Source organism: Doryrhamphus excisus, linkage group LG3 (assembly GCF_037039965.1).
Source record: "Doryrhamphus excisus strain RoL-2023G ecotype Guam linkage group LG3, RoL_Dexc_Guam_v1.1, whole genome shotgun sequence".
NCBI lineage: Eukaryota > Metazoa > Chordata > Actinopteri > Syngnathiformes > Syngnathidae > Doryrhamphus > Doryrhamphus excisus.
The window spans coordinates 12,492,981-12,519,195 of NC_136359.1; the positions used below are offsets into that span (position 1 = coordinate 12,492,981).

A 26,215-nucleotide genomic window follows, 5' to 3' on the forward strand; every position below is an offset into this window, starting at 1 on the left:
TTCAGTGTCATGAATGAAATTGCCCTACAACCCTGCTGAAAAAACAACATAGACAATAGTTAGCATGGAGTCGCCAATTAACCTAACCAGCATTACCAACATATGTTGTGTTTTCGTGCTGGTATGAAGGCCAGCACACCAGCATGTTCTACGCTGGGAAGGACATTTTTATCGACAGGTATAGCTACAAGTCTGAAGATAAAATTATTATAAAAACATGAGATTATTATTAAGACATTTAACATTCCACACACATTTTATTACCCGAGTTCAATTCCACCCTCGGCCATCTCTATGTGGAGTTTGCATGTTCTCCCCGTGCATGCGTGGGTTTTCTCTATTTTCCTCCCACATTCCAAAAACATGCTAAGTTAATTGGCGACTCCAAATTGTCCATAGGTATGAATGTGAGTGTGAATGGTTGTTTGTCTATATGTGCCCTGTGATTGGCTGGCGACCAGTCCAGGGTGTACCCCGTCTCTCGCCCAAAGACAGCTGGACAGGACAGGATGGAGTAGAAAGGATGAGCAGTAGAAAATGAAAGAATGAAAAAAACAATTGAAATTAAAGTGGACTCTTAAGGTCGTCAGTGTATACACTGACACTGCAGTGTATATTTACTACCCACAGAAGATTGCCAGTTATTTAGACAGTAATAGATGGCATTCCTAGTGGATAGTAAATATATGCCACACATGCTATATACACTGCCTACTATAAAATATATCCATGTTTCTTCAGAATAGTATTGTCCCTTAAGACGATATAGTGTAACACAAAAGGTTGCTGAAAAGTGAAGGGTTTTATGCCGTGAATGACGTCCCTGGAGACACCAGCGTACTTCAAGAGATCTCTAACTATCTCTCCTTAAAAGTATCCAGACTACAGATGCTGGATATGCCTGCAGCATTGTGTACACCGTATTATGTTGTTACTCCTTCCAAATTATAGTAGAAGCAGCAACTTCAGGTTGAGTTGGAGTTGGAAAGTGATAACAACATTGTATAACTTGGGAGGTCGGCACAAATCACTCAGGGCTTGATGATAATGTGATGGTATTTGCTGAAGGGGGAGAACTCTTCACTTCCACTTTCCCATTCAATTTTTCAGCAGTCAAGAGGGGATTCGATCAGACAGCCCTCTGATTGCGAGCTCATTCCCTCGCTGTCGGGACATCGCCATCCCACTGCCTCTTCTTAACCGCATCCATTTGAGCGGTGTGACAAGATAACCTATCTGCCTGCCACCGTTATCCTCAACTATTTACTGGGCATTCGTTATAATTGATTGTCATCTTCTTGTGGAATACTCGAATATGTGTTTGCACACATGCATGTGTGGGTGTCTATGAAGCCCTTGAAATACACGCATACAGCCTGGTCCTTGTCTTAGTTATTTATGAGCCCATCTGCTTGAGCCAGCGCTGTGCCACATGTGTCGAACAGGACCTCATCTGTCCCCCTTACTCTCCAATTCGGCCATCGAGTTGTGTCTTGTTGTTAAGGAAGGGACAGCGGCTCAACCCTCTGCTCCATCATGCCCTAAATAAACAGTTTGATCTAATATGTGAGGCTTAATTTCATTTTATTCAACATGCACACACTTTACAATGGAATACATCAGTTTTGCATGTCCAAAAGGAGTAAGGAAAAGCATAACCTATTTAATCCTACCCCCCCATCCGCATTCATCTATTATTCCCTCCCTTTTTTCTTTTTATTAGACATAGAAAGTAACAATGTAACAACCATTATAAATAATAGTGAGACATCATCAATAGTATAATAGCCTCTTCTTTTTATTTTGCAAACATCAACTGCTTGTTCATTCTTGAAGTCGCTCATCTTAGTGCATTGTTGTAATTCTTTACTTAATCTGAGCCATAATTTGATTCCACATACTAAAATCTGTGAAGATCTGCTTTATCGATGTTTCCAAGTCTTGTTGCCGATAAATCGTATCCCACTGAGATACAAATGCACCCTATGCATGCATTAGTTGGATGTTAAAACCACCCGTAAGTGAAACATTGAGTAAATGACTTGAATTAAATCATGGATTAAAAGGTGATGATACTCTGGAACAAAAAAACAACAACCTTATGATCCAACCCCCTCTATGGAAAAGTGACCTTCCTATAAACCCTTACATTTTCTGGAAAGTAATACATTTTTTTCCCATTATATGACATTTTTCACAGCTTTAGAGTTCAAAGAAAACTCCTTTTAGAATATGTTCCAGTTCTTCCACAGCTACGATGTTTTAATCCTCGCCCTAGTGTCAAAAAGTTACTTTATGTCGCAAGAGTTGTACGTTTCATCTTTGACAAGATCACTCTGCAGAGCTAAACCGCAAGGCTTAAAAATTAGGGATATTCCGATCAGGGTTTTACGCTGACACTGGATAATCCATTAATCATTGATTCATCATTGATTTTTGCAGCTCTAATGTATGTGTATTACACTTGTATACGGGTGGTATTAGGGTTGCAATTTCCAAAAAACACATTTATTATTTGGGGCCAAATGTTGAGTGCTAAATTGTAAATAGGATCATGTATGAGTCTTCCCATCACCAGCAATCCATAACCTGTAAAATACCTGGTTGGCCAGATTGACAGCACGCCTTGTTTGTTTACAGTGAACACCAGAAGGCTCTGTTGATATCATTTCTTGCCTTACGATACTCTGAAACATATAAATAATTACTTTAAAGATTTGAAGAGCTTTATTGAATTGAATGTATTTAATGTAGTAGTGGCTGCACGGCGGATGAGTGGTTAAGGGACTATTGAAATTAGGGCTGCACAGCTCGGAGACCCAAGTTCAATTCCACCCTCGGCCATCTCTGTGTGGAGTTTGCATGTTCTCCCTGTGCATGCGTGGGTTTTCTCCCACGATCCAAAAACATGCTAGGTTAATTGGCGACTCCAAATTGTCCATAGGTATCAATGTAAGTGTGAATGGTTGTTTGTCTATATGTGCCCTGTGATTGGCTGGCGACCAGTCCAGGGTGTACCCCGCCTCTCGCCCAAAGACAGCTGGGATAGGCTACAGCAGATATTCAGATATTCAACAGATATTTATATACACACCTGAAGTGTTTAAGTGATTTCTGTGGTCATTCTGGCTAACCGTAGATGGTGAGCCAACACTTCCCTTAATTTGCATTTTAAATGTGTATGCTATTTACACAACAAATGGACCGCAGTCTGCTAATTTGATTATATCCATTGCTTTTGTAATTTACTTTTTTACCTTGTAACTAAACTGAGGCCCAGCAGTTAACTCACCCCCCTGACTACTGTATTTTGGCTGCCATGTTCCCATCTGTAGAGGGCGCCCATCTGACCAACGCACCCTGACTTGATGGGCAAATAAAAACTATGCACAAATAAATAGTAATTTTCTTTCATCCTTGCAGCGCCTCCCACAGAGTCCTACATAGAACCGCTATTCTGGTGGAGTGAAAAAACAAATGCTCCCAAACAAAGCACGTAATGCAAAGCAATAACTGATAACAAAAAATGTGTTGGAGTCCATAGAGGATTCTTCTCTAATCAACAACCCTTACAACTGGAGGGTCAAAGCACCATTTAAAATAGTCAGTGAAATATCAGTAAAACGTTTTGGGGTTTTTTCTGAAAGCTATGCAAATGATCCAAACAATGTATGCATTCACCAATGGATTCACAGAGATGCATGACCTCACAGAGAGGGATCATGTCTAAATTAAATGCAGGGCTGCTTCTGTGCAGGACAATAATGTACAATTTCACAAAGAGGCCAGGAGGTCCCAGTGGATAAGAATGTGTTTCATATCTGACAGAGACGTCACTTCCACTTGGTGGGGAGGACAGGGGGATGAAACTGTCATGTTAGCTGTCCCTGCCTAATCCCAAGGGAGTCTAAGTAAAGACACTATGATGAATTGGAGGCTCAATGCCCTGTCCTTATATGACCTTTGTCTGTTGTCGTGGGTTGGAGGAAAGTGCTTGTGGTGTTTTTGCACTTGGATAAATCAGTGTTTGTGCAGGACTCCAAACTTACCAGGGACACATGATTGACAAGTCTGCACCCACCCATATAGTTGAGGCTGTGTGCACACACAGCGCTATTTTTAACTCATTTTTTTGTCAAGTAAAATAAAAATATCTGTCCAAACCGGTGCTTAAAAAAACGTGAACATGCAATAATCTGCAAAAATACAATGGCAGGCTGCCAGGTATATGTTACATTGCAAACAATGTGTGTTGCTGTAACCCCTAATCATATGGTCATTTCGGCCAATCAGAGCAAAACCATACGATGGCTGGAGGAATAATAGAATCCCACATGTCGACTGATAGTCAAGTAGAATTACATATACATGTCACATATGAACATAAAATTGACAAAATAAAGATGGCTTTACTGTTATTTTTGCTGCAGTAGCTAATGGTATTACCGTTATACAGACTTTCAGCATTAAAATTAACCTCAGATCCAATGAAATCAGTTTGTGTTTGCTAATATGCAATGTTCACATGAAACCAAATTCTTAGTTAGAAGCATTTGACGGCCGACACCTCTTTTATGCTGCAGGGTTGGTATCGTTGTAATTCCATTGCTCAGCCCTGCAGCAAATATGATGTATTTATGCTGTTCTCCACAGGAACGAACATTGAAAGTTCAGCTTCAGACATTTTGATACAGACAACCCTCATTTTGCAGTTCTGTTACATCATGCCTGTGCCATAGCTTTAAAAAAAGACTCAGTGGAAACTACTTTCCCATATTTGTTAAGTGAATCCTGCCAATGGTTATATACCAATAGTATAGCAAAGAAATTGCATGATAATAGGTGTATTGGAATAAAAACTCTTATGATGTAACAATTTATATACAATGGATCAGTGGAAAATTGTAATTCAGCATTCATAGCCTGACAAATTTTTATTTTCTTCTAGAATAGACCATTTGCCCTGAAGTTTCCCTGAAAAAAGTTTGGGATAGCTCAAAACGCTCTGTTTCAAAAGGCGTGGTAAAACTGCCCCTTCATGATGTCACAGAGGGGCGGACTTCCTTATATGGTTCATATTTAGGAAGCACTTTGAGTAGAAACTATACAGATCTGAAAAATGAAGCACCCAAACATGGAGACACAGAATTCTTCTTACCTATGTTAGGGCTCGGCGATATGGCGATATGGACCAGCCAAAAGCATAATTTTTTGTGAGTCCAAGAAATGCACACTCAATTTCCTGCATATATGAAATGTATTTAATGTAACAATTACAGCCAATGGAGATGCTTGACGAAAAGTATCAACAAAACTTGGTTGTTTTGCAATGTTGACAATACAATATCTAATGCTGGTGTATTGATGTTGTATGCTATGATACATTGTGATGTTGATATATTATCCGACCCCTACTTAATAGGCTGTTTACAATGGCCCTATGATGAATAGTTGAGTATTGAGACAAATGAGCGTGTCACTCAAACTGACTACAAATCCTGCATTTCTGTTGAGGCTGTCTTCTACTGTCAGCATGCAATCGTAAATAGCACGACAGGCCGAAAGCTATATACTTTAAGCTGAGGGCCCACAGTGTCAGTCAAACGAAAACAAAAGAGGCTTGTCTACGCACACTGACTAATGTTGTGGGCTGTACTACATGGTGATATAGCTCTCAGAAGATATACTACTGGCAGGATCTCGAAACAGGGAGCCTCAAAACCATGTTTTGACACAGTAGAGAAGGGGGAAGATTCCCAACACTGGAGAAATGCTGCTTTGATAATATAAAAAAATGTACGTAACTGTACCTAATCATACCCTCAGCAGAAAAGTGTCTCAAAAGGGTGTACAATCACTCACAATGGTGTAGAGATGCAATGACACCTGGAGTTATGCTTTTAGCATATTCTAATGCAGTCATTGTGGTGAAGATATGAGGATTCTTCTGGACAGTGTGTCTGCAAGGAACCAGTTCTATCTGATAGCCTGTCTGCACATTCCAATACATTTATTTTGATATGTCTACAGTTTTGACATGAAATGTTTTGTTTTACAAGTGAACAAAATGCATGCACATCGAGAAATATCATGAACGGTAGCGGATACGGACTTTTGCATCGGAAACTACAAGCCACATAATTATAAGCAGCTGGTAGCAAACGTCTGGAAGTCCAACAAAGCCCTTGGCTACAATATTTCACTGAAGTTAAACTTTTTGCATCTGGATTTCTTTCCATTGAACTGTAGAGAAGTGATGAGTACAGGGAACATTGCATCTATGGAGAAAAGATATCAGGGAAAGTGGAATTCATTCATTCATTCACTGTGGGCATGTGATCAGGGATGACTGCTGCTGACAAGCTGAAAAGCGTTATTCAGTCACCTTAAATTATTTCATAACAGGTAAAGAAGTGCAACTTAAATGTTTTCAAAATATAAACATAAAATGTATTAATGTAAAACAATATCATTAAATATTTTAAATGCATTAGCTAACCAGAACAGTAATCAACTGATTTTCAGTTAATCTTATCAAAATTTAGCCAGTGTTATCGCAGAAGCAGATCAAATATGTGTAGACCAATTTAATTGGGACGGAGTTGACACCATTGTAGGGCCAACACGGCCATTCAAGCAAATGCTAACAAAGACAGGACATATTACAGGGAGAGCAGAGGGAAGCTGACTTTGACATGCGACGCATGGGTGAAAATAGCCTGTTAATGAATAGACAGCAGAGGGGGGACAGCAGAGGAGATACATAAAGCATTCTGTGTGGTAAAATATTGCTATTGTTAGGCACTGCTTGGGGAAAATGTGCTGCGATGCAGAAAGAGTAGGAAGTCTTGACAGCTTTCCGGTGGCAGTCTGACGGCTGAGCAGGGCAATTGAAGGGAAAGTGCAGTGGAGGGCCTCTGTAGGGGGACACCCAGGCTCGCTTTCACATGTCAATAGATGAGCAGCACCACAATGCATGGCAAGGAAATGAAAATAGATGGACAGAAGCTGAGTAAGCCTCATGCTTTTTTTCTCGCTCTTGGGCACCTGTCATGGTTACAACATCGGGATTTAAACACATGCACGAGAGCAACGAATGAGAAGTCTCAGCTTCTTGGAGAGGAGCTTGGGAGGATTTTTGAGATTTTGATGTCGTTCATGCAGTTATGTGCTGATGCTACAACATGTGTCTGACATTTTGGCATTTTGTCTTCTTCACGGGGACTGTGAAGCCCCCAATGATGCACTTCTGTTTTACCTCCGCTCTTTCCACTGCTGCAGGGGGAATGCCAAAACATTATTTCCATCGTAATCTTTTTCATTTCATTTACAATTCTAAGCAGTTTGATAATTTCTAGTCTTAGAACCGCATGGAAAATGAGCCACACGTCTATTTTTAAGGAAAAAGGTTTACATGAGCAAAATCGAGAATGTTAAAATTTCTACCTCTTCACTCTTTACTATGGACATTTTGAATGCAATAAGATCATTTCCATGAAGTCGGATTTAATATGAATAAATTGAATATATATTATATTTTGAGGATATTTTGAATATGAATACATTTTATATTTACTACTCCGGTTTCCTCCCACATTCCAAAAACATGCTAGGTTAATTGGCGACTCCAAATTGTCCATAGGTATGAATGTGAGTGTGAATGGTTGTTTGTCTATATGTGCCCTGTGATTGGCTCTCCCTGCCCCTCGCCTGACGTCAGCTGGGATAGGCTCCAGCATACCGGTGTCCTTAATGAGATTAAGCGGCCTAGAAGCTGGATGGATGGAATGTTTTGGTAGTTATGGCATAGACAACCTGCATACAATCTTCTAAATACACATTTTTATTTTATTGGAGCCATCTAGGCATGAAATAACACCCATATACATAGTAACCTTTACATTTGTTTTACCCAATATACGTTTTTTGTTGCTAATTCTGACCTGTTTGAAGTGAAAAATATATTAATATAGTATATTTTTATAGCAAGCTGACCTTTTTAGGTCCAAAAGGCCAAATGAAAACAATATGAAACACTATTATTATGTGTGTCCTATTAGAGGAGGCTTATTCCACCTAAAAGACACCCACACAGTGTTAAATGACTCGGCAGTTCAGGTCCTGACGTCAGCAGGCAGCTGTGAGGAAATTGGTCCCTTGATCCAGATACTATACAGATGTATTACAAGTAGAAAATGTATTTTCAAATAAAGCATCATAACAAAAGAAGCTGATTTGTGCATTTTCCGCTATCTCACTGTTGTGTACCAAGCAGCAAGTCAAACAGCGTTGTAATAAGTGTTATGTTCATTTGATGAGACATCTTTGTTCAGCCATATTTGCTAATACACTGATGTGTTTTGTCATGTCTTTTTAGGAGGGCGGCTCCTGGTTCTGATCATGTGGTTGAACTTTGCACCTCAAGCTGATGGCTGCCCTGCCAAGTGTGTATGCTACAGTGAACCGCGGCCCACCGTGGCCTGCCAACAACAAGGACTCTTTTCAATTCCTACTGAGATCCCAGTGCGGAGCCAGCGAATATTCCTCCAGAGCAACAAACTGACAGTCGTGAGGTCTACAAGCTTCAGTTCATGCCAAAATCTCACCGTCCTTTGGCTCTACTCGAACAACATAAGCTACATCGAGGCCGGCGCCTTCTACGGCTTGGAAAAACTGGAAGAACTGGATATTGGGGACAACAGCAACCTGCGCACAATCAGCCCGACAGCCTTCCGAGGTTTAACGAAGCTGCACACGCTCCACCTGCACAGGTGCGGCCTGTCAGAGCTGCCAGTTGGGGTTTTCCGAGGAATGTTCTCCCTACAGTACCTTTACTTGCAGGATAATAACATTCTAACCCTGCATGACGACACTTTTCTGGACCTTGCCAACCTCACCTATCTCTACCTGCACAATAACAAGATCAAAATCGTGACGGACAACATGTTTCGTGGTTTAATCAATTTGGACCGCCTGCTGCTACACCAGAACCGCGTCATTTATGTCCAACCAAGGGCTTTTAGTGATCTGGCTAAGCTTAAATCTCTCTTTTTATTTTTTAACAACCTCACCGTCTTGACAGGGGAAACTATGGACCCGCTCACAACCCTCCAATATTTGCGCTTAAATGGCAACCAATGGATTTGTGACTGCCGGGCGAGGACCTTGTGGGAATGGTTCAAGCGTTTCAAGGGTTCTAGTTCGGAGTTGGAGTGCAATGTTCCTGAATTCTTGGCAGGAAAGGATCTGAAACGACTAAAGAGCGAAGACATGGAAGGATGCGTGGAAACTCCTCAAATCCAGACCAATCTCTTCAGTTCCAAGGCCCCGTCTGGAAAGTTCCCTTCTACCGAGAATCCCCCGGGGGACACAATTCCGAGGTGCTGTCTTGGAGACAACGATAAATCCTCTATCCTGTCAGGCAAGAGTCGCCAAATCACTAACAATCCCCTGAAGGAAAAAGAGAACATGTCCAAGACAAAACACAAGGATCAAGAAAGAATGAAAAATGAGACCCAGAACAAGCAGAACGACGGACCACTTGGAACCTTATCCAACACCCTGGACAAGTCTATGGAAAGTATAAACCCTGACCTTATAGACAGTCTAGAATCCTCTACAGCCTCAAACAAAAAGAAAAAGAAGTGCTCCAAAAAGCCAAGATCAGACGCCCACTGCATCAAAGGCAGCAGCCCTAGATTGCAAGCTCTGCACTTTCTCCTCATTCCCACCATCTGGATCTCCCTAGCCATGTCTTAGGACTCCTGATATAGTTCTCAATGCAGGACTCAAGATTGCGGATGCTCATGACAATGATAAGAGATGATGCAGTGGCGTCTACGACAGACAGTGACTGGCCAGTGAGTTGCTGCGACAACAACAATGGGGACGATGATAAGAGTACATTTAACAAAATGGATGCCTTTACAGAACACTACAGATCTGATGTATATAATGAATCGGTGCCCAGAATTGTTTGTTCTTTATGTACTGAACTGTACTGTGTCTAAGCTGCCCCCCCCCCCATTTCTCCACCGTAAAAAGCTTCTACTGTTGAAAGAGACCACCAAGAGTTACAAAAAAAGGAAAATTCCGACACAGTAAGCACACAAAGAATGTTGGGTCCGTTTAAATAAAATCAAAGGAACCCCCTCCCATTATTTATTGAAAGTGATGCATTTGTTGGGTAATGTTCTGTTTTTTCATGTTTTTAAAAGAAAAACAGTTGTTTTACTGTGCCCCCATTTTTACTTTTATTTTCATGAAAGAAAAGTTATATGGGTAGCATTTGCCAAAAGAATGCTGTCGATTTGTTAATTGCAATGGAAACATAGAAACTCATTTTATTTTACTTGTGTACAAGTATGAATATATTATGAATAAAAGTTCTTATTTCATAGATGGTTTGGATAGAGTGTGTTACTTTTTGGGAATATATTGTATTTACTCAAATACCATGACTCAATTAGTATTATTATTTGACAGTAACACGAGTAATATTATAGACAATCGCTGTTTACTCAAATTGCCGATCTATTCAAAGTAAATTAACCTAATTCAAAGGGGAGATTAATAATTTTAATCACAACCACATTACTATAAAAATATTTGCACAATAAAAACCTCCTCCCGTAGATTGACTCCTGGTACTGTCTTCAGTTGATTGAATAAGTTAAAGTCAGACGCAAAATATTAGTATCATTGGAAGTATTTCTTTTCGATTGCCTGATGACAAGTCTAGGGTCACCCTGCTTCTTACTCAAGGTCAACTGGGATTGATTCCAGCTTACCCATGAAGCGGGGTAGGAAATGGACAAATAAATGGATACAGTATGAATCCGGAGTCTGCATCCTACCAGGTCCAGACGTTCGGAGGCTCCTCCTCCAGCAGTGAACCAGCCTTGTGAATTCAGATGGTCTAGCCTCCTTCACACTTCCTGGTTGTGTCACATGGTCTCATGTTTATCCTGAAGTCCTTACAGAATGACATCTGCCTTCAATCTCGAGTTGAGAAAGTAGTAACATAACTAAAGTGAAGGCAAACAAACAAAAATGATATTGAAGTTTTTTGAGGCTTTACAGGAGAGAAAAGAAATGTTATCCTTCTACAGATGTATCTCCAGCTCACAGCCAAACCTGATATATTGAACAGTAGTAATGTTTAGATATTATTTTTTGGAGACTTGGTTCAATTCTACAACACTGATTGGCAACAACACATAAGGTTTAATACATGTATTATTTGATGGCATATATGAGGTGATGTATTTTAACAATATAGCATCCTGCGCTGCATCAAGCTGGAGGGCACGTGAAATAATGATGAGGTGCAGGAAGCCAGAGGAGGAGAAGGTTTGAAGGCCATCTGTGATGATCCATGGTGGTACCACATACATACCTGCGGCCGTTCTGTAGCTCCATCTTGATCATGATTACATCTTGATCATGATTATCTTTAGTATATTAAAGAAATTGTGTTCTTTACATAGTTTATGTTGGAGGTCTCTAGTGCTGACATAATTGAGAAAGAGTTTCAAAGAAAATATGAAAAGGTCCATGCACACCCACTGGTTGGATGATGATGACAGTGGAGACATGCACCAGTCCAAATGATATTTTTTAGTGTTGGTTTACTGTATGTGCTTGTGAGCTCCTGCATTTCCTTCCCTGCTGTGAAAACAGAAGCAAGAGAAATGTAAATACAAGCTCGCATGAACACAAGTACATTCAAAAAAACAGAATTTGCCAATAAAATATGTACGTGATTCACACAAATAATGACTTTATCTTGTTATGGTCATAATATGAAGTGTTAGGTATTTACATAACAGTAGTACCTAATGAGGACTGATTACGCTTTATTCTGTCAACCTTTCACCATAATGTTGATTTTCTTAAGGGTTGGACGGAAGCGCACAGAGACTGTTGATGGGCCATGAAGACTTCTTCTCAATGGAGAATGAGGACACATTTGTCAGGTCACATTTTGAGGAGCCTTCGTTGACTTTCGGACAGCCTTCACTCAGCACGATGACGTCATCCAGCCTTCAAATGTGCACTTTTAGGATGCTGACCCTGGGTTCAACCACAGCCATTGTATTGGTATTATTTAGTAAAATAATGTCCTCCGGTCTTGGTGATTTGGGGTCATGGTGATGTCTTCTTAATATTTTGTTCCCCCTCTGGCATTCCTTGAACAGAAAAATAATTGATTGTGTTACAATTTGCAATTCAAAACAAGTTCAGCTTCTTTCCATGCAGTATATTTCAATGCCTTTTGGGAGCACTGCCAAAGCAGCATAATACAATTTAGCATCTGATTATGGCTACTGACACAGGAACACAGTTACATCCCTCATCCTTTGGGGTACATTTTAAGCAGTGTACTAACAACAGTTATTAATAAAATGCACAACATGTCATAACCTTGACTTTGAGAGAAGCCCTCATCATTTCATAATGAGTTGTATTTTCATTATTCACAAGTCATATTTTGAGGCCTGCGACTTGACTTCATAAACTAGGGTTATTATTACTAGGCTTATTATTAGATTGTTATTATTATTAGATCATTATTATTATTATTATTAGATTATTAATAGATTAGGCATTATTTCAAGTCAAACAAAGCCAATATGATTGTTTTACCAGAACATTAGCAAAATGCTGATGCTGAGAGTAGTGAACATGTGGAGGAGATGCTAGAAGAGTGGAGGTTTGCTCTGGAAAGAAGAGGAATGAAGATTAGCCGCAGCAAGAAGAAGTATATTAGTGTGAATGAGAGGGACCCAAGTGGAAGAGTGAGGTTACAGGGAGAAGAGATACAGAAGGTGGAGAATTTCAAGTACTTGGGGTCAACAGTTCAGACCAATGGGGATTGTGAAAAGGAGGTGAAGAAGCTTGTGCAGGCAGGATGGAAGGGGTGGAGAAAAGTGTCAGACATGATGTGTGATAGAAGAGTTGCAGCTAAAATTAAAAGAAAAGTATACAAAACTGAGGTGAGACCAGCCATGTTGTTTGGTCTAGAGACAGTGCCACTGAGGAAAAGACAGGAAGCAGAACTGGAGGTAGCAGAGATGCTGAGGTTCTCATTGGGAGTGACCAGGATGGATAGGATCAGGAACGAGCACATCAGAGAGACATTACATGTTAGAGGCCTTGGAGATAAAGTCAGAGGGGCCAGACTGAGATGGTTGGGACATGTCCAGAGGAGAGATAGTGAATATATTGGTAGAAGAATGCTGAGGTAGGACGCGTAGAGGAAGACCATAGAGGAGGTTTATGGATGTAGTGAAGAAGGACATGAAGGAAGTTGGTGTGAGAGAGTAACTGGCAGATCTCTAGTTGTTGATGTGCTGCATCTCAAATGAACAAATATATTCATGGTATTCTCTGCAATTGAGTACATAAACACCCCGTATACATTATTTAAGGATATACGGTAACTATGCAGTGGCAGCTCAGTGTTGGCATAGAATAATACAGAGTAAAACAGTCCTCCCTGTATCTTGCTCAAAGAGAAAAGGATCAGATAACGGGGTTTCCACATATCCCAGGAGCTTTCCATTGTCGTCGATTAACTTGGAAAAAGGAAGATGCCTGAAGGAAACCTGAGACGATATTGATCTTGAGTGAGGCTCAAGTGGGAAAATCAACAAGGCCCCTCCAAAAGAATGTAGCTATCCTCCGCTGATGGACACAATGGTGCTGTAAGCAGTTACAAGCTAGGTAGATTTTCACAATTAACTCAGAGAGTAAAATAATTCACAACTTCTCTTTTGGACAGCCTCTTCATGTTATATCCTCACAGAATTTGTATGAACTGTATGTCGGCTCAATTATTAAACCTGTCCAGATTGTTGACCATGACATGACCACGTCAAGCTGACCTTGCATGAATCACACATTACATTCAATTATTACTGAATATATTTTCAGAAAGCACATATGAAAACATCTTTGAATTTCGACATTTGGACTGAAAATCAGCTAGTTAGAGCAGAAATAATATTTTGAACATTTGGCAAGATATGAGACTGCCCTTTATACGTCTTCTTTCAAACTGCAGTACACCGTGTTCTAGTTATTATTTATTCTTCAGCTTATATTCAAACCATCAATGGCAGGGCCCAGGGGGTCGATTAGATCTGTCCCTCAGGACCCTGGATGCTGTGGGGCTATTTTGGTTCTGTGGACATTGCAGACGCTGCCTCTGGATTGATAGACCAGGATGGATGGATCCTTCTGTTCTCCAACAGAAGGATGGAGAGGGAGTGTTCCAACTATTGTGGGCTCACACGACTCAGCCTTCCTGGTAAGGTTTATTTGGGGGTCCTGAACAGGGGGGTTCGCCGGATAATTGAAGCTCGTATTTAGCGTGAGCAGTGTGGCTTTCATTTTGGTGTTGGAACTGTGGATCGATGTTCTCTGCAGGGTCCTTGAAGGTGTATGGCAGTTTGCCCAACCAGTGTACGTGTCCCTCAAGGAACTCTGGGATGTCAGACCAAATGATTCACTCCCTGTATGAGGAAGGTAGAGCTTGGTCTGCATTGCCGGCACTAAGTCTGACTTGTTTACAGTAACTTATTTGTAACAATTAAAAATCAACACTGATTTGTAACACAATTTGTAACATTCATTCATTCACTTTCTACCGCTTTTCCTCACGAGGGGCGCGGGGGTGCTGGAGCCTATCCCAGCTGTCTTCAGGCATGAGGCGGGGTACACCCTGGACTGGTCGCCAGCCAATCACAGGACAGATATAGCCAAACAACCATTCACACTCACATTCATACCTATGGACAATTTGGAGTCACCAATTAACCTAGCATGTTTTTGGAATGGGGGAGGAAACCGGAGTACCCGGAGATGGCCGTGGGTGGAATTGAACCCTGGTCTCTCAGCTGTGAGGTCTGCGCGCTAACCACACGACCGCCGTGCCGCCCCCCAATTTGTAACAATTGTTACAAATTCTGTTCAGAATTTCTATGGGGCTCCTTTTTAGCCACTCAGACTTCATGCCTATCACGGCCAACTAGCTGGCTGGCTCACAGTGACATCAACACGTTCCTGTCCTGTGATTGGTTGATCAGAGCAAACTTACAATTTTGTGTTGGAATTCATCTCTCTGTAAACAGCAGTAGAGTCTATCATGACTCAACACCAGAGACCACAGTTATAATCCCAGCCATGGCACAATTTTTTAATAATTATTGTTTTTTGATACTGGCTCTCACAGTGTCTGGTGAAAAAAAACCCGCCACTGCTTCAATGTATATAACAAATAACATGACCCACCACAGAACCTTGTGGGACCCCTCATGTAACCCTCACCTGATCAGATTTCCCATCATTTAGAGGCACATACTGTTTGTGAATTATCAAATGGCGGCACGGTGGTCGAGTGTTTAGCGCACAGACCTCATAGCTAGGAGACCAGGGTTCAATTCCACCCTTCACCCTCTGTGTGGAGTTTGCATGTTCTCCCCGTGCATACTCCGGTTTCCTCCCACATTCCAAAAACATGCTAGGTTAATTGGTGACTCCAAATTGTCCATAGGTATGAATGTGAGTGTGAATGGTTGTTTGTCTATATGTGCCCTGTGATTGGCTGGCAACCAGTCCAGGGTGTACCCCGCCTCTCGCCCGAAGACAGCTGGGATAGGCTCCAGCACCCCCCGCGACCCTCGTGAGGAAAAGCAGCAGAAAATGAATGAATGAATGAATGAATGTTTAACCATAAAGTTCTGATCAAAATGTTCCAAATCAATTCCTTTTCTCTGTGATCCTGGTTATGGTAATCCACAAATCTACGTGATAGTCACTTCTGTTCTGAAATATCGTCCCTTATATCTCAAAACTGTGTGACCTTTAAACATGTCAAGAGCTAATTCATTATGCAACCCTGATAGAACTGAGCGCTGTTAGTAGAGTAGTCGTTCACATAACTGACTTTCATGCAGTTGGCATGAGATCAATCATTTACTCATTATTCCTTTTCTATCACTTATCAATTTCAGGGTTATGGTTGATCTGGAGGATATCCAAGCAAAGGTCATGATTAGTAGGTTACATAGTTTGATTAGTTTTAATTCAGTTGTCTGACTCAAGTGACACGTATCAGGTTAAAAGTTCACATGGAGTGCATCCTTAGAGTACATGTTAGAGTGTGAAAGCTGTCTTCGGGGGAAAAGGAGCTTAAAAGCATACAAACAATGAATCCTTGCATGTTTCAACATCTCGCCATTAAAATGACCGGTCTTAAACCTCCTAATGCAAATTCTAGCAGACGTTCCATGTCTTCTACCTTTGATCATAAGTAATATAGCATCCCCCCCCCCCAAGCTTTAGTGAATGTGACTCAAATATTTGAGCTCACAGCTTTAGGCAAAGGCTTATGAGAACGTTTCAACTGTTCACCGCAGACATACAAAATACATAAAATTGCAGGATGGAACTAGAAAAGACGGCGGCATATACTATAGTTATGCCTCGGTAATAAAAACTGACCTCAGGTACCGTTTGCAATGTTTATTGTATATGATAAAAGTTAGGTCATTTTACTTATTTTTTTTTACTGTCAAAGAGAAGCAATCCTTGAAAGTTGAAATGAAAAGTGGAGTGTGAGATGATTTGAACCTTTATCAGTAATCATTTTCTGCTTCAGCAAACTACTTGAGACAGAATCAACAGTGCTTCTGCTGCTTTCAGCCATAGAATGTATATTTGACGTCTAGACACAATTATGATATTGACCTAAATATTTCATGAAGCGCACGATCGATGTGGGATTTTTGGGGCCGATGCCAGTACCAATCAGGGCTCGACAATAACGATGTACTGATGGCTCAGGGCAAGTTAAAACAAAATTCAGGCAAGTAAATCTAATCAGTGATATTCCCGTCGGGCAAGTGCACTTTGGCACGCCAAAGAGTTTTTTTAAAAGCGGTTCTTGTTGGGTGTTGGTAAAACACGGACTGTGTAATTCCGGTGGTAATTTGCAAACCAATCCTTGCAAATCTTGAAATGGACCAATCAGAATCGTTTATTTAGACCGCATTCCATAGTCCACAGTCCGCGTTTTACCCACACCTGTTCTTGTTCGCGATCAACCAATCTGCGATCGTTTGACTAGGAAAACATCTATCATGGCGTCCCTGCCAACATCATCTAATTCTTCAACAACTTCTGAAGGAAAACACCAAAAAGTGATGAAACGGTGCCTCCTAAACAAGTATTTTATTAGCGGCAGCAAATCAAATGATGGCACAGGTGAGTGAATCCCATTGCTGTGACAATTTGAAGTGGTCACAATGAAACACCACCCATTAGATCCAATACCAAGTGCTGATTTTGCACAAGCTACAAAATCTAGTGGTTCCATTTCTCTGTGGATTTTCCTCACCTTTGCTTCACAATTGAGCATTTTTTTCTGGATTAAAAACACTTTCCTAGTACACAAATGCATCTATTCAATAATGTTTCATTGTGGTGCACAACTTATAAATATCACTGCTTACTACGACTACGATGTGCAAGGTAGTATGGCATGCCATGTTAACATATATCTACACATTTTTTTTAAGCACAATGTTTATTCAATCATGAATGTACTTTTATTTATCAAGGAAAAGTGCCTGGAAGTCTCTTGACAATCCAGATTTCCATGCAACGTCATGATCTATGTAGGAAAACAACCACAAGAAATGATAATCATTTCATCTTTGAGATTCTCATGTGATGCCACAAAAATTAGATGATATCATTATGGCAGTCTTTTCATTTTACATGGGGCAAGTTCGGTCAAGTAGTTCTCACCTTAGGGATTCCCCATATGTAAGTAATTTTTGTTTTTAATGTAGAGCCCTGCCAATATCCGATATATTGGCCAATATAAGAAATACGTTTCTGAATGCTATAAACGGGATACATGAACATAAATTCTAATAATACTCAATAAGACTCAATTAAATTAGCTTAGAACTACATTGGGCTGAAAGTGATAATAAATAGGCTACTTTGAGGTATTTTTATAGTACCGTATTTTCCGGACTATAAGTCGCACTTTTTTTCATAGGTTGGCTGTTCCTGCGACTTATACTCCAGAGCGACTTATGAATGAAAAAACTGTATATGTTACATAAACACGGGACACCTTTTCTGTTCGTGTTTATTTTTGGTGTAGCTGAATAACCACTGTGTTAGCATATCTTACACCAATTCAGCCTGTTCTCTATTATTTTATTGTTACAACTTGCCTTCCAAGAGGACATAATGTCTGTTTTGGTCAATTAGTTTGTAAAATAAATTACCCGCAAAAAATGTGACTTATACGCCAGTGTGACTTATGTATGTTTTTTTTTTGTTTTTTTTACTTAATTATACATTTTTGGCCTTGTGCGACTTATACTCTAGAGCAGAGGTAGGGAACCTATGGCTCGGGAGCCAAGTAGGGCTCTTTTGATGACTGTATCTGGCTCTCAAGCATTTCTTACCACAATAAAAAAATTTTTTTGCTAACATTTTAAAGTAAACCATCACAGAAATGACTGTTAATAAAATAATATTCAAAATCAACAACTTTCTTATGCATTTTAATTCGTCCATCTATATTCTGCTGCAATACGGCCAACCATATCTATCTTTCCTGATGATATTTTCCAGGTCAAACACCAAAACTTGATTATTACTGGGTAATGCTGTAGTCTACCTCGGTCATTGAGATGTCAAAAAAACATGTAAATGTAAACTTTCCTCCTTTAGTCAAATAGCTAAAGGTGCAGAACCAAGCCTTCTGACGAAGATGGCCAAAAGAATGAAATACGTCTACGGAGTACGGTGCAAAACTATGCAGCAGCAGAAGTTGTATTAATGGCAACAAGTATTTGATTTATTATTAGACACTGCGCTGCTCACGAAAGTGTGCTGGCCACACCCCATTGGCGTGGGGTAGTGTGCCTGGTCTACGTAATTAGAGCCCATTATATCTAAAACTGTTGGTCTTACATAAAAATGCACACATTTTATTGTATTCAATGTTTAAAAAAATGTATATGGCTCTCACAGATACACATTTTAAAATATCTGGCCTTCATGGCTCTCTTAGCCAAAAAGGTTCCCTACCCCTGCTCTAGAGCGACTTATAGTCCAGAAAATACGCTAACACATTATGTATCTTATCTTAAAAAGGCTTAGTCACAAAGCTTACCAATATCAATTAGTCATGTTTACTTGATTGAAAACTTGCACCTGTAGCCACTGAGTATTTGCAAACAGCTAAAAACCACAAATACGATAGCAAACATTAAAAAGTGGGGAAAAAGTTGACAAGGTGAACAAACAAAGGAGAGCACAGTCCAGACAGAATGAAAGACAGTCTAGTGAGACGAGAGTTGGACTCTGCTGTGTCCATACAGGAGAATAATCCCTCGCTCCTGAAGCAGCTGAGGTGATTAAGTAAAGGTGTAGATGGGATGCAGCTGTGCTCATCCAGTAGCTCCGCCCACCACAGGAAACTAAACAGAACATAAACAGAAAGAGCAGTATGGGGCACAAAACAACACCACAGGGATACTAAAAAATGCAAAAACATACACAAAGGCATGTGTTACATAAACTACATTTTATGTAACTATGTAGCTTTCAAAACATGTAATATATACAATTACAACTAAAGGCATGACTTGGAGCATTGAAAAAAGTGAAAGCTTGTCAATGTATGAGCCTCTGTAAATCCGACATGGAAGTATGAAATAGATGTGGGATGCTGTGTACATATATAATTATATCTTTGACTGTATAATATTCTTAGATAATGGTGGATTAACATTTGCATCTGTCTTTGTTTATCTCAAAGATGAAACTGCCACAACATTAAAACGCTCCAATATGCTCTTTAAAGCCTGCATGAAAAAAACTAGAATGTACTCCTTGACGAGGTCCTGGCGGCGTTGTGGTGCCAAATGATTTCCCCCCAAGCTTTTCTTCCCGTCATTCACACACACCAGTGAACTGGAGATGGTGATCATCGGAGCAGACTCATCAATTGTCGACCAAAAAAAGATTGTTATATTCATACATATATGTATATTCACATATACTGTGAACATGACTAAAATAAACAGATGCTAATATTAACTTACCTTTTTAATATGCCTTAGATCTGTTGGGTTGTATTATTTACAGGTACTCCACTTTACTGAAGTACGCTTTTTCTTGTGCTTTCAATCGAGACGCTCAATTCTTCACCAATGCTGTGTCTGATTATTGCATTCATGCAGCATGTTGCCTGCTGTGCTATTTTGATAACATGTCAAGAAGAGATGGTACCGTGCAGTGAATCAGTGCAATGAAAGTTAACAGTGTGATATTATTACAGTCCAATTCAGACAGGATAATCTTTTGAACCATTTATGAGGACTGAGCTACTCATTATTTTCCAATCCTGCTCTATTTGGTAATTTAGAACGGCAATTTGTTGCCAATTCTAATTCATCCAAATTAACGCTGTACATATGTTCACAGCCATGAATTCACAGAGGGACGGAGACCCCATGAAAAAAAAAAAGGCAACTGGAAGCCGTAGAGCTTTTGCAGCAGATTAGGCCGATATCCAATAGGATTTTGTCTCGTTCACCTCATGAAAGCACTGTGTAAATGGCTTCATCTAATGTTCCAATGTAATATGATTAAAAACAACAAAGCTAGCCATATATACATTGCTTATGTGGCTCACACACAGCTTCAATAAAGGGGTTCTCCAAATCACTACGGTTACATTCCACCTCGTGAAGGGATCTTTGCAGAGCAGTGCATGCAGCATCTCGTAATCTTCTTCTCACTAAATGTCCACTATGAGAGAGAGGGATGCACGCAGAAGTACTACTGGTGGGAAAAAAAAACAGTAATCTGAGAGGATAATCCCCTCTGACAGAATACACAACACACACCAACGAGGGAGGACAAATGTAATGTGTTATTGTGAACATTTATGACCTTGCTTAATTTTCCTTTTTTATGCATTTGTGGTGTGAAACGTTTATTTTTGTGACTCATTTGTGGGGGGCATTTGAAGGGGAGGGAAAAGGGCAGCGTTAACGCAGAAGCATGCACCAAGTAATAACCAAACCTAACACAAATCTAGGGGCTGCACGGCGGTCATGTGGTTAGCGCGCAGACCTCACAGCTAGGAGACCTGGGTTCAATTCCACCCTTGGCCATCTCTGTGTGAAGTTTGCATGTTCTCCCCGTACTCCAGTTTCCTCCAACATTCCAAAAACATGCTAGGTTAATTGGCGACTCCAAATTGTCCATAGGTATGAATGTGAGTGTGAATGGTTGTTTGTCTATATGTGCCCTGTGATTGGCTGGCCACCATTCCAGGGTGTACCCTGCCTCTGGCCCGAAGACAGCTGGGATAGGCTCCAGCACCCCGGCGACCCATGTGAGGATAAGCGGTTGAAAATGAATGAATGAACACAAATCTAACCACAAAACGAGTCCTCACCCTAATTCTAAAACAACCTTAAGCCAAACCCAAGACAAACCCTAACCAACTCTAAACAAAATTCCAATGTTACACCAAACCATAACACTAACAGGAACTCTAAGCCTTGCCTAACTCTGAAAGAAACCCCAACCACTTAAGAATTACCACTTGGGAATTACTATTGCAATGACACATCATCAGTGGGGTAAAATTGACCTCAACTTACCCTAAGTCTAAGCCTTTCAGCAAACCCTAAACAAATATAATACACAATGAGTATTTGCTTTAAACACAACGAAATGTACTCGTATCCTGCAAAAAGAAACACTCCCCCTAACCATAACATAATCCCGAACCGCTAAACCGAACTGAACAGTTACCTCAAACCCTGCCCCAACTCTTATTTTTACACCTGTATGACTGTAAAGTTTGACAAACATTACCAGTCTCAGTAAGTCCAGGTAAAACAGTCACGACAATAAAGGCTTTGTGACAGCCACAGGGTGATCCTGAAACAAAATCACTGTCAAAGTTGTCTACACAAGCACAACATTCTCTTAACTGGCAGCCCCTTGGCAAGCCAGCATTTGTGGATGTTCCTCAGGGTCTTGGGAGGGCTGATGTCCAATTCTTTACACTTCAATGGCTCCAAATTTTTGCTCTCTAATGGATAAAAACATGTTTCAGTGCTAAGTAGTGAAGTAGAGCCTCTATTCCCAACAGCACTTCATGGCTTCGGTGGTACTGTCGTACATCGCAATTTGGTGGTTGATTATCACTGCCTGGTTCTATGTATCAGTTTAGCAAAATTGAATTGATTAATAAATGATCCCTGTTTCATGGTTGAGTATGGTGTATTATTACTCAAAAATATTCATTCATTCATTTTCTACCGCTTATCCTGACAAAGGTCACGGGGGTGTTGGAGCCTATCCCAGCTGTTTTCGGGCAAGAGGCGGGGTACACCCTGGACTGGTCGCCAGCCAATCACAGGGCACATACAGACAAACAACCATTCACACTCACATTTATACCTATGGACAATTTGGAGTCACCAATTAACCTAGCATGTTTTTGGAATGTGGGAGGAAACCGGAGTACCTGGAGAAAACCCACGCATGCACGGGGAGAACATGCAAACTCCACACAGAGATGGCCGAGGGTGGGATTGAACTCAGGTCTCCTAGCTGTGAGTTCTGCGCGCTAACCACTCAACCGCCGTGCAGCCTACTAAAAAATATTTAAAGATAAAATGTGGAAGTGGTAAGTTTTGGTCTTTTTGTTCTTCTTCCCCACTCCATTTTAAATTCTTTCTTAAGTTTAGAATACAGTAAATAAAATGGATGCTAACCAGTTATGTAGCTAATGGTTCATGCCATGGCCATCTCTTCTGTCCCTGCAGTGATACCATAGTCTGTGTGTTACAGTTGAGCAAAGTGGTGTAAACAAAGAATAATAGGAGTGTAAAGGGGGCTATAGGGTTGTTATTTCATGTATACAGGGCTCTAATAATGGTAAAGAGCTTCAAATTGGAAAAAGAAGTAATGGGATTGATACAAAAACATTTTGAGCAAGCAATTTATTGCAAATGAGCATTAAATTGAAAGGCTGCTAATCAGTTGATCAAAAGTTAAAGACCACAGCCTTTACATGCCAAAATCAAGCATTATCTCTTGATGGCAAAGGCAAAAAAAAAAACCTCTCTTGGATGGTTGAGCTTCATAAGCGCGACCTCTTGCAGTGTGCCATTGCTGCTGAGGTTTGGACGCAGTAGGAGAGTCATTTTAAACTTCTTCAAGCATTCTGAGGGCTATTGAACAAAAACGTCAAGTGGTAGACCCAGGAAACCAAACATGGGACATTGAAAGGTGGACTAAATTGAAGTAAAGACAAGGAATAGGTTTTTTGCTGCCCCATTTTTCCTTATTAATGTGTTCATAATTAAATCTACTCCCAAACTGCAAAGTATAACACACCCACACAGGCTTACACTCTCTCAATAGAAACCTATAAGAAGAAATTCGTTTTTATGTGGACTTTGTAGTCACTCAATGTAATCACAAAAACATAATTGGGAAAGATGTGTTTATAGACACAATGCACGAGAGAGAGCACCTAGAGAGAGACCCCCACCAATACTAAAACATTCATCACATGTGAAATCAGTGAGTGAATGACTTGTGGAGCCAAGAGAACAAAATGTAATAACATCCTCTATTTTAGATTTAAATGACTTCCTCTGTTCAAATTGAACATTTTGAATTTTTCTTAACCTAATTTGGAAGACAATCTGATTTTTGTTTTCAATCAATCAATGGATTATTGCCAAAATGAAAACTACATAAATGAAACAAAACAAATAGTTGCATACAAAATAAAAAGCTATGTGATGTTGAGTGTGATTTTTTTGCACTAATAATTATGAATATAATTTTACAATAATATAAAAATGCACTTGGTTATAGGCCTGCATTCATTGGAGTTTAAATAATGTATAACTCCAATAAAATTAATCTCAAATTTGTTGAAAAAGGTAGGCCTCTAAGGATATATTGCAATAATTTGTGTGAATCCAAGGCAGGCTCCCCAAAGTCCTGCCTGGGGGCCATTTGCAATCCTCGACATTAATTGGTCCAGGTTTAAAAAAAAAAAAAGAAGAAGAGAAGAAATAAGAGTTAATTTGAAATGTTAAATGTTGGAAAAAAAAAAACACCAACACTGTTTTTTTTATTGACAACCATTATCTATCCGTAATCTTTTTTGCATGTTGGTTATTTTTATACATTTTGATGGCTATGGAAAAAGGTTAAATAATTCTTGTACTATTATTAAACGATTATGGGTTAGTTATTATGGTAATAGTTTTACCCTGGAACAGGTTAATTATGTTTCCATGATTTGCTGAAGCTACACCTTCAGGAGCCACAGTGTATAGGTATAATCTACAACAATGACGCACATACCCTTTATTATTACGATTATTTAAAGTTATTACATAGAAGAAAAACACTTAAAGCTTAAACAAATCAAATATGAAATGTGGAAGGTGACAAGTGAGCTGGAAGCAACACCAGGATTACTGACTGTGGTCGTAAAGTCTTTGAGTAATATGCAGGCCAGAAGGGAAAAAAGCAAAATGGATGGATGTTCCAATCGTGCTACTGGCCAGTATTTGGCTCTTAGGTAACATTAAAATAGCCAGCATTGGGGGTAAAAGAGGACAATTGCCATCTATCAGCGATTATGGTGGGATCTAGTGCTCTCTCTACTGTCAGCAATTATAATCCCCTCCTATGTTCCCTTTATCTGAGTCAGTGTGAGATTACAAACATCTGGCAGGTCATCTACTTTCAAGCTGTTATGGTAAACGAGGGGGAATGAGGAGGGGAAATTTAGTGATGGAAAATCCCACGCAATACAATACAGCCCAACAGCACCACATGCACGCTGAAATGCGATCCACTACTTAATGACCGCTGGTGTGGAGATGTGATTAAAAAACATAATTGGAGAGGTTTGCATGGGCCAACATGTAGTGTATCACTTCATAGCCACTGCTTTTCAGGGCACATTTACTTTCCAGGCAAAATTCTTGTGTATGACTGCAGCGTGACGAAATACCATATGCAGTCATCGCTTAATTGGATAAGTGAATTTCTGCAAAGTAGGATTCAATAATAATTATTTATTATTTAAATTACTATTATTTATTATTTAATGTAAACATGAAATAACACCCTTGTAGCCACTTATATACTCGATTTCTGAATATAGTTGACATGATAAGCAATAATAACACTTAACTCACTGTTAGCATTGGGAACATTTCTTCTACTATCTCAAACATAATGTGGGTGGATCGTGCATGGCATTAAAAAAAAAAAGACCATCCATTCTCACAATGACATTTGTCACTTGATATATTCATGATATATTCATGCCAGTCGTACATTCATTCATTTTCCACCGCTTTTTCCTCACAAGGGTCTTTGGGCGAGAGGCAGGGTACACCCTGGACTGGTCGCCAGCCAATCACAGGGCACATATAGACAAACAACCATTCACACTCACATTCATACCTATGGACAATTTGGAGTCTCCAATTAACCTAGCATGTTTTTGGAATGTGGGAGGAAACCGGAGTACCTGGAGAAAACCCACGCATGCACGGGGAGAACATGCAAACTCCACACAGAGATGGCAGAGGGTGGAATTGAACCCTGGTCTCCTAGCTGTGAGGTCTGCGCGCTAACCACTCGTCCGCCGTGCCGCCTATTTATTATTTGAATTACTATTATTTATTATTTAATGTAAACATGAAATAACACCCTTGTAGCCACTTATATACTCCGAATATAGTTGACATGATAAGCACTAATAAGACATAACAAGTCATTGTTAGCATTGGCAACATTTCTTCTCCTATCGCAAACATAATGTGGGTGGATCGTGCATGGCATTAAAAAAATATATGACATTTGTCACTTGATATATTCATGATATATTCATGCCAGTCATACATGTATCTGCAATACAAAGACGTACCCGTACCGTAAAGCCTGACAATAAATCTCTACCTTTTTCATATGCTTTGGACCCTGCAACTAAATAATGATGTTGTCACGTGTGCGCATTGTCTGCGTCGCATTTCGACCCCAGGATGCAGAGAGCAGGACCAAAATGCAGATGAAAAATCTTTGTTTAATAATGATTTGCTATACAGCAGCA

General features: G+C 40.0%; 1 protein-coding gene across 1 annotated transcript in view; it reads left to right on the forward strand.

Annotated features, from left to right (window-relative positions):
* Positions 1-12,400, forward strand: part of rtn4r (reticulon 4 receptor) — a 52,326-nt gene extending 39,926 nt beyond the window's left edge. Inside the window, exon 2 of the mRNA XM_058070775.2 lies at positions 8,378-12,400. Within this exon, the coding sequence (XP_057926758.1) occupies positions 8,378-9,759 (1,382 nt within the window). The 3' untranslated portion in view covers positions 9,760-12,400. The remainder of the gene's footprint in view (positions 1-8,377) is intronic.
* Positions 12,401-26,215: the final 13,815 nt, after the last annotated feature.